General features: G+C 39.9%; 1 protein-coding gene across 1 annotated transcript; it reads right to left on the reverse strand.

Moving 5' to 3' along the window:
• Positions 1-498: 498 nt before the first annotated feature.
• LOC121639289 lies at positions 499-15,138 on the reverse strand. The gene is made up of 5 exons (XM_041984451.1): positions 15,057-15,138; positions 1,907-1,942; positions 1,463-1,729; positions 921-1,190; positions 499-503 (listed from the first exon to the last, which is right to left on the reverse strand). Exons 1-5 carry the CDS (start codon positions 15,094-15,096, stop codon positions 499-501), a joined length of 618 nt encoding a protein of 205 aa, XP_041840385.1. The 5' UTR covers positions 15,097-15,138.
• Between the last annotated feature and the right edge of the window lie 1,012 nt (positions 15,139-16,150).

Raw genomic sequence — 16,150 nt, forward strand, 5'->3', positions numbered from 1 at the left:
TGTGTCTTTTGTCATCTGTTTTTGTTTTTTATTTTCCATGTGCTGCCTCTCAGCAGGTCGTCATTGTAAATGAGAATTTATTCTAAATAGTAATTTTATTTCTACTGAGGAGGTGCTGATATGATTTATGCTAATTAATATTGCAGCATGAAGCTGTGCTGAAGAAGAAGGTTACATATTCACATGATGATTCATTATTTCAGGAATCAGAGAGATTGTCTACAAAGAAGATTTACTGCTGTTTGGATAGAAGTGCTGGCTGCTCATACGGATTGTAGTAATTATTTAATTGTCATGGTTCATGTTTCTTCCAGGTCTCTAGTGATTGCTTCCTTAATCAGGTACATTTGTTCCACCTGGGCTTCCCTGATTGCTTCCTATCCTCACCTGTGCTCAGCTTTACTTAAACTCTCTCCAGTCTCTCCTTCCCTGCAGGTTATCGACAGTCTTGTGCCAAATTGAGGTCCTTTGTTTCTTTTCTATGTGACAGTTTGCTTGTTAATCTGGACAGAACACACAGCAAACATGACTGACCTGATACTGACAGTCTGATGGCTTCACTCCACTTTGTTGAAGAATATGAGTCATCTCTGCGTTCACACTGACACTGGTAGTCTCCACTGCTGAGCTCAGAAACAGTGAAAGTAAACTGTTTACTGGAAATCTGCGGTATAATTGACCCAAGATGTCTCCATACACACATCCACTCAGTGGTTTCTCCTCCCTGGATCTCACATGTCAGAGTGATTTTCTCTCCACTGAAAATCTGAGGCCAGTCAGGTTGTCGTGTTACAACAACCTGGTTGGAAACTGTTTCCATAGATATGAACACAAAAACACAAACAGAAATGTCATCAGAAAATATTACATGTAACTTTTATATAAAATAATTTGTTTTTATATTAAATAATAGAACTCACAGATTATATTAATACTGGCTTCATGACTCATATCAGAGTAATAGGCTGAATCTCCTATCTCTCCTCTACACCTGTAGATTCCTCCCTGTGACACACTGATGGTTCTGTTTTGTTCATCATTAGTTTTAAGGTGATAATCAGAAGTGTGTGAGGTTCGTCTGAACCACTGGTATTTCCATACAGCAGAGTTGTCCACAGAGCAGCTCAGTGTCACGCTGCCTCCTACTGATATGGTTGTTGTTCCTGCTGTCACTTCTGCTCTGGGTTTATCTGTTGTATCGTCCAAAAACACAAACAATTTACAAAGACATAAAACAGAAAATATTAAAAAAAAATTTCTGGTTCAGTTTACATAACTCAACGAAACATTTCATTAAAAAACATTTTTAAATCATGTTTGGTCCTCAAGTTTCATGATTTCCTAACAAAATGTGTGAATACACTTACATTTAAAGTTCATGTAAAGAAAGATGTGCATATGTACAGCTTAAAAAATGTTAGTCACAGTAAAATTAGTCATGTTGAAAGAACAGAGGACTTACCCCGAACATTTAAAGAGATCTTTTTACTGCATTTTGAATAACGTGAAGTCTTCAGAAGACCACAGCACTGGTATTCACCTTTATAACCTATATGTAAAGGTGTTAATGTATAGCGTGGATGTGAGTTGTAGGAAATCAATTCTTGACCATCCTTGAGGATTTTGTATTCCCAGTCAGTGTTTGTTCCTTTCTTCATGTCACATATGAAGGTAACAGACTCTCCAGTATAAAAAGTCGACCAGTTAGGATCAATGGTCAGAACAGCTCCTAGAAAACAACAACAAATGTTTAACACCTGCGTACACTTTGCCAGCGACACACTGTGTAGATATATACAATGAAATTATCTGATAATCCACAAAAAAGTCAGCTTGTGTCTAACAGTGAGGCAACAGGCTGAGATTCATTTACAAAGAAAATAACTGAAAAACTAAAGTGTGTCACCTTGAGTGTGTCCAGTGCAGAGGAGTGTATACAGCCCTGCAATCCAGGTAGAAACAACAGAAATGAACAAAGGATCAACATTTGCAACCAGAGTTGTTTAAAATACAACATAAGCACATATAATGGTAAAAAACATAAATTCTAACTCAGATATTTAACTTAAATTACAAAATCCCATCTACAAAACACCCAAATTCTTCATTCAGATTCTCAGACACTGGTGAAAATGACTGATACCTAATTTCATCTGATCCAGTTTCCTTAATATCCATGATTTAAACAGAAGAAGTCCTCATGTCATATTTACAGAATAAATCCAGCACACAGAATAAAATGAGTCCCATCCTCTCAACTAATCCTCACACTTCTGACAAATTCCTTTTACAAAGACAGAAAAATGAAAGTAAACCATGAGAGACGTCAAGACCAGCAGAGAAACCAAAGTTAAAACATGAGTAGTGTAAATAATAAAAGTGGGATTTTTCTAACTTCTCTCTTTGTTAACTTGCTTTAACACAAAGCTTCCTTCCTTTAAACACAGCATGGTTTAGTGTGTGTCTACACTTCCTGTCCTGCTGATCCTGAAACATGTTGGATTCTTATTTAAAGGTTTCTACGTGATCTCATATAGATAGTATATCTTAAACAACATCATAACAACCACATGCACAAAAGCAAGAAATACAGAAAAACACAAATCACATTGTAAAAAAATAAATAAGTCAGTAAATGTGTAAAATGATGATTCATGATGTGACATTGTGGATGTCTAAAGAGCTTCTGTCTGTCACTGTTTCCTGACTGCAACATGAAACTCTTTTCTTTTGCAATATGCTCATTACCTCAGTCAGATGATGGTTCTTATTATCCCTGAGATGACTAAATGTGAGTTCATCCACCGACATGTAAGAATACAAGTACATCTTCCTTCAGTTTGAAGGTTTTGTTAGAAAACAGAAGAAAAGTTTTGGTCCTTACTGTGGGCCTGTACAACTACAGAGTAGAACTGGTGTGTTTGTGATTTAATGATGAAACTTCAAGCTTAGCTCAGATATTTACATCAAGATGCTGGTTCACTGCTTACTAGGATTTTATCACCATGGCAACTAATGCTAACACAAATTAAGAAATCAACACATGGAAACAATTTAATTAATTACTATTATTAAAGCTCCAACACTTTAAAAAACCAAAGTGATCTGAATTCATAATCTATCTTAATCCTTAAAAAAACTATGTGCTTTATTTTTTATTTGCACATTTTACAAAAATATTACACACCAGCACACATGAAAAAAGGTAAATAAAAACAGTTTTTTCTGCTCAACTAATTTTATATAAGAATAAAATGATCATATAGATAAACATAGGACAATACATTTTAAGAAAAAAACATGACCTCTAACCAGGTGAAATTAATATAAATGGAGGATTGATCATATCATATTAAATAATGATGCATATTTCCAGTTCTGCTGCATTCACATATCTGCATACATTAAAGCAGTTTTTATTACTGGACAAGTCTCCCAAAAATATGTTGTTAAAATATTGTGTTGGCATTTATTCTCCAGTAAATGTCCATTGAAATGTCTTCCAACCAGAAGGTTGGTGGATCAATTCCAGTCTTCCACTGACTACATGTCGAAGTGTCCTTGGGCCAGACACTTAACCCCACGTTGCCTCCTGATGTGCCTATCGAGGTGTGAATGTGTGTGTGAACTGGTAAATGTGATATGTAGTGTTAAGCGCTTTGAGGGGTCAAACTGACTGGAAAAGTGTTATATAAGTACAAGTCCATTTACCTTTTACTATTTAATTAATCATGTTTAATCACCATTTGTGATTATGCCTGAAATATGTCCATTTTTACTATTTTGTATCAACAGAAAAAGAAAGCCAAAAGCTCACTTGGCTTTTTCTTCACTTTTAACAATAGATGATCACTTTAGTTGTAATAATCAGTTCAATATTACATAACATCAAAACTTTACAAAATGTATCTGTTGTGCCAACCTTTTCCTTTTCTACCACCTGGCAGCTGCTTTGATTTATATCTCAGAGCCTGTTCATAATTCCTATCACCATATTCATGGCCCATAAATAATCATGTCTAAATTATAAAGGCTGCTGTTATCAACATTTCTTTGATTTCTTTGTTTCTTTCTTCAGCTTCAGTAACATGGGTCTGATTGACAGGTGATTGATAAATGTAGCTCGGTACTTTAGCATGTGCATCCAAAAACAATACTTTTGAGTAAAACTGCTAGTTTCCTTCTTCTTAGCTGAATGATGAACAAACGCAACAAGAGAGAAAAGCCGATCAGCTGATCACTGACAGCCATCATGATTCACAACAGGAGAGGCAGGGGGAAAAGAAGGAGGCTCCCCCTGCACCGTTCACAGGGGAGGTCCAAGACCTCCTTACTATAAAGACCCCCAGTCTGAATTAGCTGCATCAAGAGGGGCCAGAATGCACCAACCTTTGGAAAGTAACGGGAGCCAATTAGTCCAAACGATGACTTGATATGGTGAATAGCTGAATTTTTTTAATCTTGGGGAAAGAATTTGTGGAGTATTTCTTACCTAAATTTGCGTAGGAATTAAGGTGTGTCTGGGACACGTTTAATAGTCTGGAAATATTTAAGGGGGTTCAGGGAACCTCGATTAGAAACCTTTGTCACCATGGGACAAGGCAGCTCTTTGATGTTGGAAAGAGATTTGAAGTTTATGTTTTGCAGAGATTCTGCAAATGTGAGGTGTTTGGAAAAGTGGAAGAAAAAGTTTAAGTTTAATGGGAATCAGAATGTGGATGGATGTCAAAAATTGGTGGATGAATTGGAGAAGAAATGTGGTGAGAATGTGAAGGAAAGAAATAGGATTTGATTGAAGTGAAAGATTGATTGATGGTTGCCAAAGGTAAAGAAGAGGGCATAAAAAGAATAAAATTAATAAAAAGAAGAGAGAAGCACTGGATTTGCAGACTGCTGCATCAGTAATGGTTCTGGAAGATCACAAGGACATAAATGCTGTGGCAGGAGTAAGAACACCCCATGGTAATGGTCAACAGCAACAGAATCAGAATGTCAAACTACATTTAGGTCCCACAGCAGGGCCTCAACCATATCCAGCATTTCATGGTCCTGGAGCTTGGACTTCAGGAGATTCCTGTGTGAGAGTTCTCCCCTCACTCCCTCATCACTCACTAGTGATGAGCCTGCAGGGGTGACATATTCTTTGATCCCTGTTCCAAATCCAAACCCAGGTGATGTGGGTCAAAGACACATGTTTGTGTATAGAGCCTGGACCGATGCTGATATAATGCAGGCAACTTAGGGAATTCTAAAACCCTGGGAGGATGTTGAAAGTTGAATAGATAATGTGAAAGGACTGCAACAGAATTTCAGGTTGAATAGCAACTAAGCAACTAAAAATGCATTCTTGAATGTAGTTGTGCCACACATCAGCTCCTAACTTTCCGAATTGGAGGTGTAGATGACTTAATGGAGTATGCTAAACATGCAGAAATTTCTTTTATAAGTCAAAGAAAAATGGAAAGAACACTGCTGGGACTTATTATAACAGAGACTGGGGGGACTGTGAACTGCATGAAGAATTGTCTGTGCAAGCTTTATCAAAAGAAACGCTGTATCTGATGCATAAGTCAAAGCAGAACAGAGGTAGAGGACATGGATGCAGCAGAAGGAGATTTAATGACAGTGATGTATGTTATGTTTGTGGGAATCAGGACATTGGGCAAGATACTGCAGACAAAGGAAAGGACTGGACTTTAGTTATTAATAACAGGTGTGACTAGATTCTGCTGATAGAGACTCACCAAAACCTGAACTTGAAGAATGTGAAGAGTTATTGTTGAAGGATTATTCAATCTTGTTGTCTTATATGCATAGACCAGAAGTAGAAATGTTGGTTGAAAGATGTAAAGTTTAGTTTCTCAGTGATTCAGGGGCCACACACTCAATGTTAAGACCACAGAATGTGATCAAACCAATCATAATGACTCAGAGGAAAGTTATGGTGAAATCTGCTAATGGACAGATAACTACAAGCTGGTTTTCTGAGCCTTTGGCAATTACTCATTTGGAAACAGATGAGATGCAAGAGCATCCTCTGAAAATCTCATCCTCTTGTCCAGTGAATTTGGCAGAGATCTGATGTGTGAATTCAAAATGGGAGTACTCGTCTTGGAAGGAGGACTTTAAATATGCAGATGTACAGACCAAAATGTGCTGGAAGGAACAGATGTACCACAATATCATTATTCATCCATCCATCCAATTTCTATACCACTTTGTCAAGTTAAAGGTCGGGGGAAGCTGGAGTCTAACCCAGCATTTAGCAGGTGAGAAGCAGGGTAAACCCTGGACAGGTCACCAGTCTGTCGCAGCCAATATCATTATTCTTTGGACCTAATTTGTAGTGGTCCCAGATCTGTAGTGACAGAGTTAAAAAAGATGGCCCATGATGTGTTTTCAGATAGACCTGACCATCTGCACTGCACCATGTATTTTAAACACACACTAGGACCAGATGACGTGTGCCACTATTTTAAACTAAATCCATGCGCTGGGAAAATATTGGTCAGTTTGTTGGTTGCTGTAACAGAGCAGACAACTGGGAAAACAAGCAAAGTGTGTTTTATAGCCAAAGTGCTAAAGCTCATTACAGGTGCAGGTACCAGATCTGCTCGGGGCCCTGCGACTGTTGACAACGTCACACTGTATGATTGGCTGAATGTTGGCATATTTATGTAGAAGATTGCAACTGGTCAAAATATGGATGTAGTATTTGTGGCTTTAGCCGTTCTTCTATGTATGAAACATGGATGACTTCTATAGAGGAATGTTGTCTATTTTGTGTGCAAGAGCACACAAAATAGGCAGAGAGGCTACAAGCAGCAGCTGTTATATGTGTCCAATTATGCCACATGCTACACCTTCCAGTTTAATACAGTGACCCACATTTGTAAGTGTAGAGGAAACATTATCCATCCTCTTTGCAGTAACACTTACACCAGGATAAACTACTAGTTTTGCTAAAGTGACAGCGTGTGTTAAATATTTCCCATGGATGACTGACATGTCCAATCATGCCATCCACCAGACAATATTCTTTTCCGGTGAGCTGAACAGAAGCAACTCAAATGGAGGAATGTCAGCAAGGTAGACAGAAGCTCCTATGCGTGTTGAGAGATAGTGTAATGAAACTGAAGATAAAAGCCTTGGCTCATATGCGAAATGTACCATCACTGTTCCAGTAACATGTGATGAGCAGGAAGTTCTATGCAGAGAATTGCTGACCCAAGAATGAAAAGCCTGAAGAGTAGTGTCACTCCAGCAACAGATGTCTTTGGATTACTTGTTAGCATAACAGGGAGGTGTCTGTAACAGCGTTGGCAATACTTGCCCTGGATTTACTTGGTTTTTGGATCGATACCAAAATTTGCAGTATCTCCCAGCCCTGACTGACACAAAATGCAGTACATGTCAAACATTACATCAGTGCTTTGAGTGCACATGAAGCTTTGAGAATTGAGACATTTTCTAAGCCAGTTTGATGGAAAGTTTCAGTGTTTCATGAGGTTTCTTCTGACCATCACTACCAAACCAAAGCTAAGAAACAGACTAATACAAACAAGGAACAAAGATGACACTGGGGAAACAACGCCAAGAATCTGGCAATGAACAAAAGAAACCACAGGTGATATGTGCACTGAGGACAATCAACTAAATGAGGAGCAGATGTGACCATGAATCAAGGGGGTGACAAAACATACAAGGGAGTGGACTCTCCAAAGTAAAAACACAGAAGATGTTAGACAAACCCAGGGGCCTTATTTATCAAGCTGGCATAGAAAAAAATATCAGCATACACCAATCATAGTCAACTTTTGGTATTTATGAAAACCAAACTTGATGGAAAATGTTCCTACCTCCACGGCAAATCTGACCCAGACGTGTGCAAATAATCTAGAAAAATGGGAAACAAAGACACCAATAGTACAGAATCAAATCAAAGCTATGATGTGAAATGTGAGACAATCCACTACTACCTTTCACACTACATGTTAGATATTAAAGCTGTTTATAGAAATGAATAAAGAGGTACATTTGATATTAATACTACTAAGAGTGCACGCTCAAGAAAAAAAATTAAAATAAAAGGATTTTTAAGTAAAAGGGAGATGCTATTAATAAAAACTTCAAACAACTTTGTTCTTTTTTTGTGAAACAAGACTGACATGTTATTGTACATTCATCTAAATAATGTAGACAGTTTGCTGCCAGCATGTAGCAGTCAGTGTGAAAAGTAGCTTTGGTCCTTCATTCCAGCAGAGCGGGACACAGACTGGAGGCTGGAGGTCTAGAAGTGATGCAACGCTAATGAAACACACAAGAGGTGGATTTCCTTTTATTTATTTATTCTCACACAATGCTTTTTATTGTTGTCCTAATTTCTGTCCAGACGGTCTTTATTTCCTCCAGCTCCTTGGCCACCTGGTTAATAACGGTGATTGTGTCCCTCTGCACCGCCCACTCAGCTGGAGCACCCAGCAACTAGAAAGAAGAATTATTTAACACTAAATAAACTGCTACCAATCTCAGATGTATCTGTACATATTTATTTTATACTTGAAAACAAATGACTAAATTACCGACATCAGTACTGTCTTAAGCAGATGCTTTTCTCCAAAGCGAATTGCCCCGTTGGATTCAAACTTTATCTCCCGCATGGCAGACGGATGCTCTATCGCCTGAGATATCCAGCATCACGTTTCGATGCCTCTGGCGTGTCTTTCCTTCTGACACTGCGTTGACAGCATCTGCCACCTGCTACCACTATTTTGCCTTTCTGACACAAGTAATGCCCACGCTGTGCCCACCAATTCAACATTTTTATGTTTTTCAACATGGTCCATCACGATCTCAGTCTCACATCCAGAAAAATTCCACGTCTCAACTCTTTTTTTCCTCCCAAGCAATCATGGAAATAATGTGATGAATATTTATTACAGACGTTCCCCTGACCTTTTACAACCACCACGTGGGTGTGGGAAGGTAATTCCTCATGTGCCCCCTCTTTAGAGTTGATTCTGATTTATGAATGAAAACAAACGTGGGACGTGCGTGCGCACACTTTCATAAATCTGAAAGTTTTTGTGTGTGCCACATTTCCCTTTTTTCCTACCTACGCCACCTGTAGTTGGCTTTGTTACACACAGTTTGATAAATGAGGCTCCAGAAGCAAACACACAGAAATTCAGAAAAACTAGAAACAGAAACTGTGACTAAGATCATTACGTACAGCATAGCTGTAATTTTCCATTCATACACTTTACAGGTTTATCTGCACCTCTAATCAAAGACAATTAACCTCAGTCTTTACTTGGGCCTCCTGTGAGAAATTAAGTGACATTTAATCTTAAATGTTATTGCAGCAGATAAACTATTTGCAACGAAAATGGCTTTTTATTAACTTCAAGAGCAAAAATCAAATGGCCATTAAAGAGTTACATTGAAAGATCAATTTCTATTGTTTCTGAAGGAGTGAACAGTCCTGAATGTTGCGACAGTGTCTGACAGAACAACGCTGAGGCTCATAATCAGAGAACAACAATTACAAGCTGGTAGAGGAAATCTGCACATGGGCCTTTCATCCAGATCAGTTTCACTGCATTTAAAAATCCCATACTTATAGCCACTAACCCTTTCCACATGAACTCTCAGGTGTAGGCTACCACCTCACCTGTTCTCTCATCATCCCATTCATTGCAGAGACGTAAATGCGACCATCTTTACTTCTGCTTACTTAAAAGCCAAACTTTCAATTATATCTAAACCACTGTCAGCCAGAATAACCTGAGAAAGTTTCTGGAGAAAACAACATATAAATATTTCTTTTTTATGTGCTGATCAAAGTGAGCTGCTGCTGCAGCCAAGGACATAACTTGAGTAAAAATATGATAGGAAGAAATACTTGTCAGAAATTCTGAATAAGATGGAAATTAAAAAGAGGAGAGCCACTGCTAAATCGATGTGAACTGACGGCAGCTGCACACAAAATGGCAATTTCTCCCACAATTCTGTATGTTGATGATGTCGGTGCACGTTCTTCATTAGGAAGTTTATTGTCCCTGGTAGCAGGTGGAAAGCAAAGTACCAAACAAACAGGAGGAATGGACGGGTGGTGCTGTACAAATCAAACAAATAAAACAGAATGGACTAAATGAATAACAGCCATTCTAACTAAAGTTTAAATTAAAGAAACAAAATCTGAGTGCACAGAATGCAAAACAAAACACAACTGGATGCAGCACAGCTAACTAATAATCTAACCAAGAAAATTACCATGAAAGGTGCACAAATCTAACTGGCCCTGTCTCCAGACAACTAATGTTCAAAAGCAACACAAAACACAGCCTTAGAGGCACAAGTGTCGACCTCGGCAGTACAAAGAGGTGTTACGGCCCCTTCGGTATCCAGGGGCATAAAGGGACCAGTGACAAATATACCACAAAGAAAATGGTATCTTAAATAATAATTTAATTACAAAAAATTCTATATACAAACTTAAGGTGTCCTTTTCAGGTTAAACAATAAACAAAATACTGGAGCTTTATACAAAACACAAAGGAAACTTAACCATGAAGCAACTATGATAAGAATACAAACACAAAATCACTAAATCCTAATAACACAAAGTGAGGAGATTCTCCTATTGAGAATCCCCTAAAACCACAGTATTGAGTACAAACAGAACGAATTCTCGAAACAAAACGGGTTCGCAACAACACAAACAAAACAAAGCAAAAACCTCTCTTGCACTTTCAGGAGATAACAAAGAAACCCGGAATACTGTGAACGCAAATCACACATAAGGCATCCACTGATCCTAACAACAAGAATTCACGATCACCCAAAAATGTTACTCGCCAACAGTCTAACACCAGCTACTCAGAGAACCACCAACGAAGTGAACTGTGCCCTAATGACACAGCCCTCGAGGAAAGGTGAAGTTCTCTATTAGCTATGAGCAATCATCAGGATGAACAGCAGCTGTGGAGGGCAGGAGCAGCAGCAGCGAATCAGCGTGGCAGAAGGGGAGGGAGGAACGTCGTCGTCACAGGTCCACTTGAGTGACAGGCCCGGTGACCAATCCCAGACGGCTAGGGCCTCAGCACCTCCACTTCCGCATGGCTGTGTGGAGTGACAGGCCCGACAGCCAATCACAGAAGGCTAGGGCCTTAACACAGAGGAAGGATGGTACTGAACACGTAGCCGTAATCCACACAGAGCATTCGTGTGTAGTTCCCACGCTGCTCCAGGTGGGACAGTGAAACATGTAGTGCTGTGGCTACAGCGTCTTCAATCTATCTGTTTACCCTGTAGGCAAACTGGTGAGGGTTGAGACTTTTGGGGAGTAGAGAAGTGATGTGACCCCACACCAGCTTCTCACAGCATTTCATCACCACCGGAGTGAGAGCTACTGGCTGGTAGTCATTGAGGCTGGAGATGTGTTACTTCTTAGGGAGGGTGGGATGATGGAGTGGGACAGGGACTGGTTGAAGAGTCTAGTAAGAACACCAGCCAGCTGGTCAGCACAGTCCGTTAGCCCCCGTCCAGGGACACCATCAGGTCCGGTGGAACTTCCATGGGTTGACCACCTGCAGTGTGCACCTTACGTCGTGCTTTTTAATTTGAGGTTGAAGCTGTTCTGGATGTGCTCTGCTCAGGGAGTGGTGTAGTTGCTTTCAGAGAGTCTGCCTAAAATCGGGCAAAGAAATTGTTTAGCTCTTCTGCCAGTTATGCACCTTGTTCAGGAGCCCTGATATTGGCCTTGTAGTTTATGAGGTGCTGGACTCTGCTACACCTGCCTGCTCTTGTTACTTTCCAGGTGTTCCTCAATCCTCCTCCTGTAGTCAGTCTTGGCCTCTCTGACGCCTCTCTTCAGGTTGGCTCTGCTAGCACTGTACAGTGCTCTGTCACCAGACCTGAAGACGGTAGTCCTTTCTTTAAGCAGCTGCTGTAGCTTTTGGGTCATCCAGGGCTTCTTGTTGGGGTACACCTGGATGATCTTGTCCAATGTAACATTATCTATGCGGTTTTTGATGTACATTACAGACTGTCTGTGAACACCTCCAGGTTTGGGTGTTCGAAAATGTCCCAGTTAGTTCTGTCAAAGCAGTCCTGCAGCTGCTCAGAGGCATCATCAGGTCAGGTTGTTACAGTCTTTCTGGGTTTGGGAGCAGTTTACCAGAAGGGGGTGTATGCAGGGACTATAAGCAAGGACATGTGGTCTGACTGGCCAAGGTATTCTAGCTATTTAGCCTTATAGCCCAGATATATAGCCTTATAGATGTTTTAATATACCTTGTCCAGTGTATTAGCTCCTCTGGTGGCACATTTGACATACTGTTGAAGCTTAGGGAGCCCTTGTTTGTAAGTCCATGTGATTAAAATCCCCTGCTATGATGTGTGCTGTGTCGGGGTGTCTGTTCTGCTGTTTGCTAATGCTGCTATATAGTAGTCCATTAGCTATGTTAGCATTTGCATCAAGTGGATGTAAATAACTATCACAAACACCACTGTTAGCTCCCTCAGAAGATACACAGACATGCATTTAACCATTACAAACTCCAGGTACGTGGAGCATTGATTGTTCACTGTCACTGTGTCAGTACACCAGCTGCTGTTTATGTACAATCAGCAAGAGATCAGGGCCTCCTTACATTGTGGCAATGTAGTGGAGAATGACACATGCCACAATAGTGCCACATGCCCTATTTAGGGTGACTCTGAGCCTATGATACTGGAAGCAGGCCTTAAGCATCCCAATAGTTACCCTGGTTTGAGTCCTGCAGTGAGCCAAGTTGTAACAATGCTGCAGGCCGGGCTCAGAATCAGGGTAAGGGGTCAGCAAATAAGACTAGCAGGGGTACCCTCTGTCACCTAGCATGAACCATCAAACTCTCCTATAATACAGGATAAAATATAACATTTTTAGCTGTGATAGGTCAAATAAAATATTGATTTTAATGTTCATAACTCACCACTGGCAAATCTAGCACTCAGTTTACACTCACGAAAGACTCGAGAGTTGTGCAAAGACCCAGGCCACTTTGCTTCCACATTACTGATGATGTGGGCTGCATCACATATGATATTCAAAGTACAGAACAGTAAGCTGCAGTAGCTGTAACTGACTTTGGAACACCACAAAAGTGTAGAGCAAACGTTTCAGTGTGTAAGACTGACAGTTCTCACAGCCCAACAGACTGTTGCTTTTCAAATACGCTCAAGTCAAACAGAAAGAACTTGCTCCGAACTGAGAGCATGTCCACGATGTGTCATATAAAAATATGAAACTGAGAATATTGTTCAGATACATGATCGATTGTGCAGAAAAACTTTAATGCTCAAAAAGATAATCATGAGAAAATTATAAAACATCCAAGTGGGGTCTGATCACTCTTTCCCGACATAGATATCTGTGGAGTAACTGTGCTTTGATGTCAACTGGCTCTTCAACAAAATGGACATGCCTTGTCTGACACTTTCTTCAGTCTGCAGGCTGCAGCTAAAGAGGAGGAGAAACTCAGGATTAGCTGAAGAAAACCTGCCAGCGAGCAGGTTAGCTTCACGGAGTCTGTTGCCACAGTAACTGACTCAGAGTTACACTGAACTCGCTTTGTGAAACCGAAAATCCAGTTTCCCTTAACTCAGAGTTTTTATTAAACCCGCTTTCTGAAACAGGGCCCAAGGGGTGATAGGGAAGTAAATCTCATACACACACAAAAACACACACATGTGAAAATGCTTTACGAAACAAACAGGAAACAAGATAAACAGAGACTCAATCAAACTGAACACCCAGGAACATGTAAAAGACAAGCCCAATGCTCATATTTCATGCAAACATAAGGTCAAAATAAAATTAAGAGATTTTGTGTTGCTAACACAAATAAACACAAAACTAGAGATATTTTAGAGATATACTAGAATATAGTGGATCTGATCCATCAAATCCATCAAATTTTCCGGTCTGCTTGTGCTTTGTGTGAATTCATATCCCATTTTCTACCACAAAGTGGCGACACTAGACCATGATGTTTAAGACAACTGAGGTTCTGCTGGCTCTAAATTTGCACCTTGTTTCAGTGTTGGATGACAAAAATATGTGCAGGTGCTATGACTGTAAGAGGCTACTTAAAGATATTATTCAATACTATTTAAACATAAAGAAAAGAATTTTCATGAGATTACATTTTAAATACCACAATTTATAGCCGACTGGTCTTTTCTCAGTTGTGTTTTTGTTCAGAATCTCTCCACATGATCATCAACTCCTTTGACTGTAAGTTTTAAATCTTCCCTTTCAGTTTGTCTAAAGAATTAGACTGAATATCATTAACTGGTCTTCACTTCAGCGTCTATACTGATGGCAGAAACTCATCAGAACGATTTCTGCATACTGTCTGAAATAATGTTTTTACGGAAGCAGAGAGCAATAAGTGTTGAGCCGAAAAAACTCCCTTGCTGTGAAAAGCACCCTCACATGTAGCACAGAAGATTGAAGCAACTCGCATGTGGACTGCATGTAAAGCCTCGTTTCCACTGAGCAGTTTGGTTCGGTTTGGTTGGTGGTCCAGTACGCTGTTTTGTGTGTTTCTATTATCAAAGGGGCCCATACAACCGAGCCATAAGATGCCATTCATGGATCACTTTCAGTAGTAGGTTCATAGGGGTCCATATTCTGGCAGAGGGGTCTGCCAGGATATGCACCCCCTCAGTAAATTGGAACCTACTGGACCCAGCATTTTTTTTACTTTTGGGAATAGAGTCAGACCGTGATTATTGATTAATGTTATTAATTTGGTGGCTGTAAGTCATCTGGAGTCAAAAAATGGAAGGGGCTGGATAATCTGGCAGAGGGGTCTGCCAGAATATGTACCCCCCCAAGTAAATCACAATTTTACTTTTGAGAGTAAACAATCTGATTAACAAGAAACACACAGCTCTGTTCTTCTCAGGCTCTCAGAGAAACACATTAAACCAATGATACACAGTCATTCTCACTATATAGAAATATTTTCTATAATCTGCAGACAGAAAGTCAGTGATGTACTTACAGAATAACCCCAGCACACAGAGAAAAGAGTGATCCATCATCACATCCAGTCCTGCTGCACAGCCAGTCAGAAAGTCTTCTAATGTGCATTAACAGTAATGATGAAGGAGACGTTACGTCTGACATGCATGTGAGACTAATGTCTTTCTAACTTGTCTTCTCAAACAAAAACCCCCTCCGTTTCCTTCCCTTTCACACAGAACTCAGACGGCGTTGGTAGTTTTGACGGCAGCAATTGCTTGTCATGGTTACATTTCCTGTCCACTGCAGAAACACTTTAGCTGTTTTCATGTACAGAGGACTGTGCAAAGTCTTAATTAATATAATCCCTAAAGAAATATTACAATATCATAAACCTCCATCTTTGTTATGTTGTCGACTTCTATTCCTTCTGTTTGTTTCTGTTACATTCAGTAAATCTGTGTTTGTGTTTCTCTTGACTTCACTGAAGCTGCATGGCATGCACCAGTATACCAGTGACTGGGTGTTCACCTCAACAATAAACTGGACTGACCCACCACAGATGCTCCATACAAGAAAGACCAAACTCATCTCCACTAGATGAGAAGGCCGAGGTCTTTTGGAGTTAGGAAGTCACTGCTGAAAACATACAACACTGTGCTAGCATCAGCATGTATTACTGTGTGGTCTGCTGGGGTGGTGAATGTACAGAACAGGGCAGGAAAGAACTGAACAGAAGCTGATCAGAGGATCCAGGTCAGTCCTGGACTTTACTCTGAGCCCCACAGAGTAGGAAGTAGCACCACAGCAGCTCATTCATCCCCACAGAAAACTGTTAAAGTAGTTCAGCCTAACCACAGTTGTTATAAATACCTTGTGCTTTTGTCTGCTACCCACTGTGGTTTTCTCCATCTCAGAGCTCTGTTTGTTATTTCCCTCTGCAACACCCACACATCCTTCCTCTGGTGCATCTATAGATCAGATCTGTTTATAAATAAAAACTCTCATATGGATGTATATACCCAAATTTCCCTGAGGGCTCTCCGAAGGGATTAATAAAGTATTTCTATTCTGTAGTGTCAAACCTGCCTGGAATAGATTTAAAATCTCTTTATCTCTATATTTGTCATGTTT

The sequence above is a fragment of the Melanotaenia boesemani genome, chromosome 5 (assembly GCF_017639745.1).
Source record: "Melanotaenia boesemani isolate fMelBoe1 chromosome 5, fMelBoe1.pri, whole genome shotgun sequence".
Lineage (NCBI taxonomy): Eukaryota > Metazoa > Chordata > Actinopteri > Atheriniformes > Melanotaeniidae > Melanotaenia > Melanotaenia boesemani.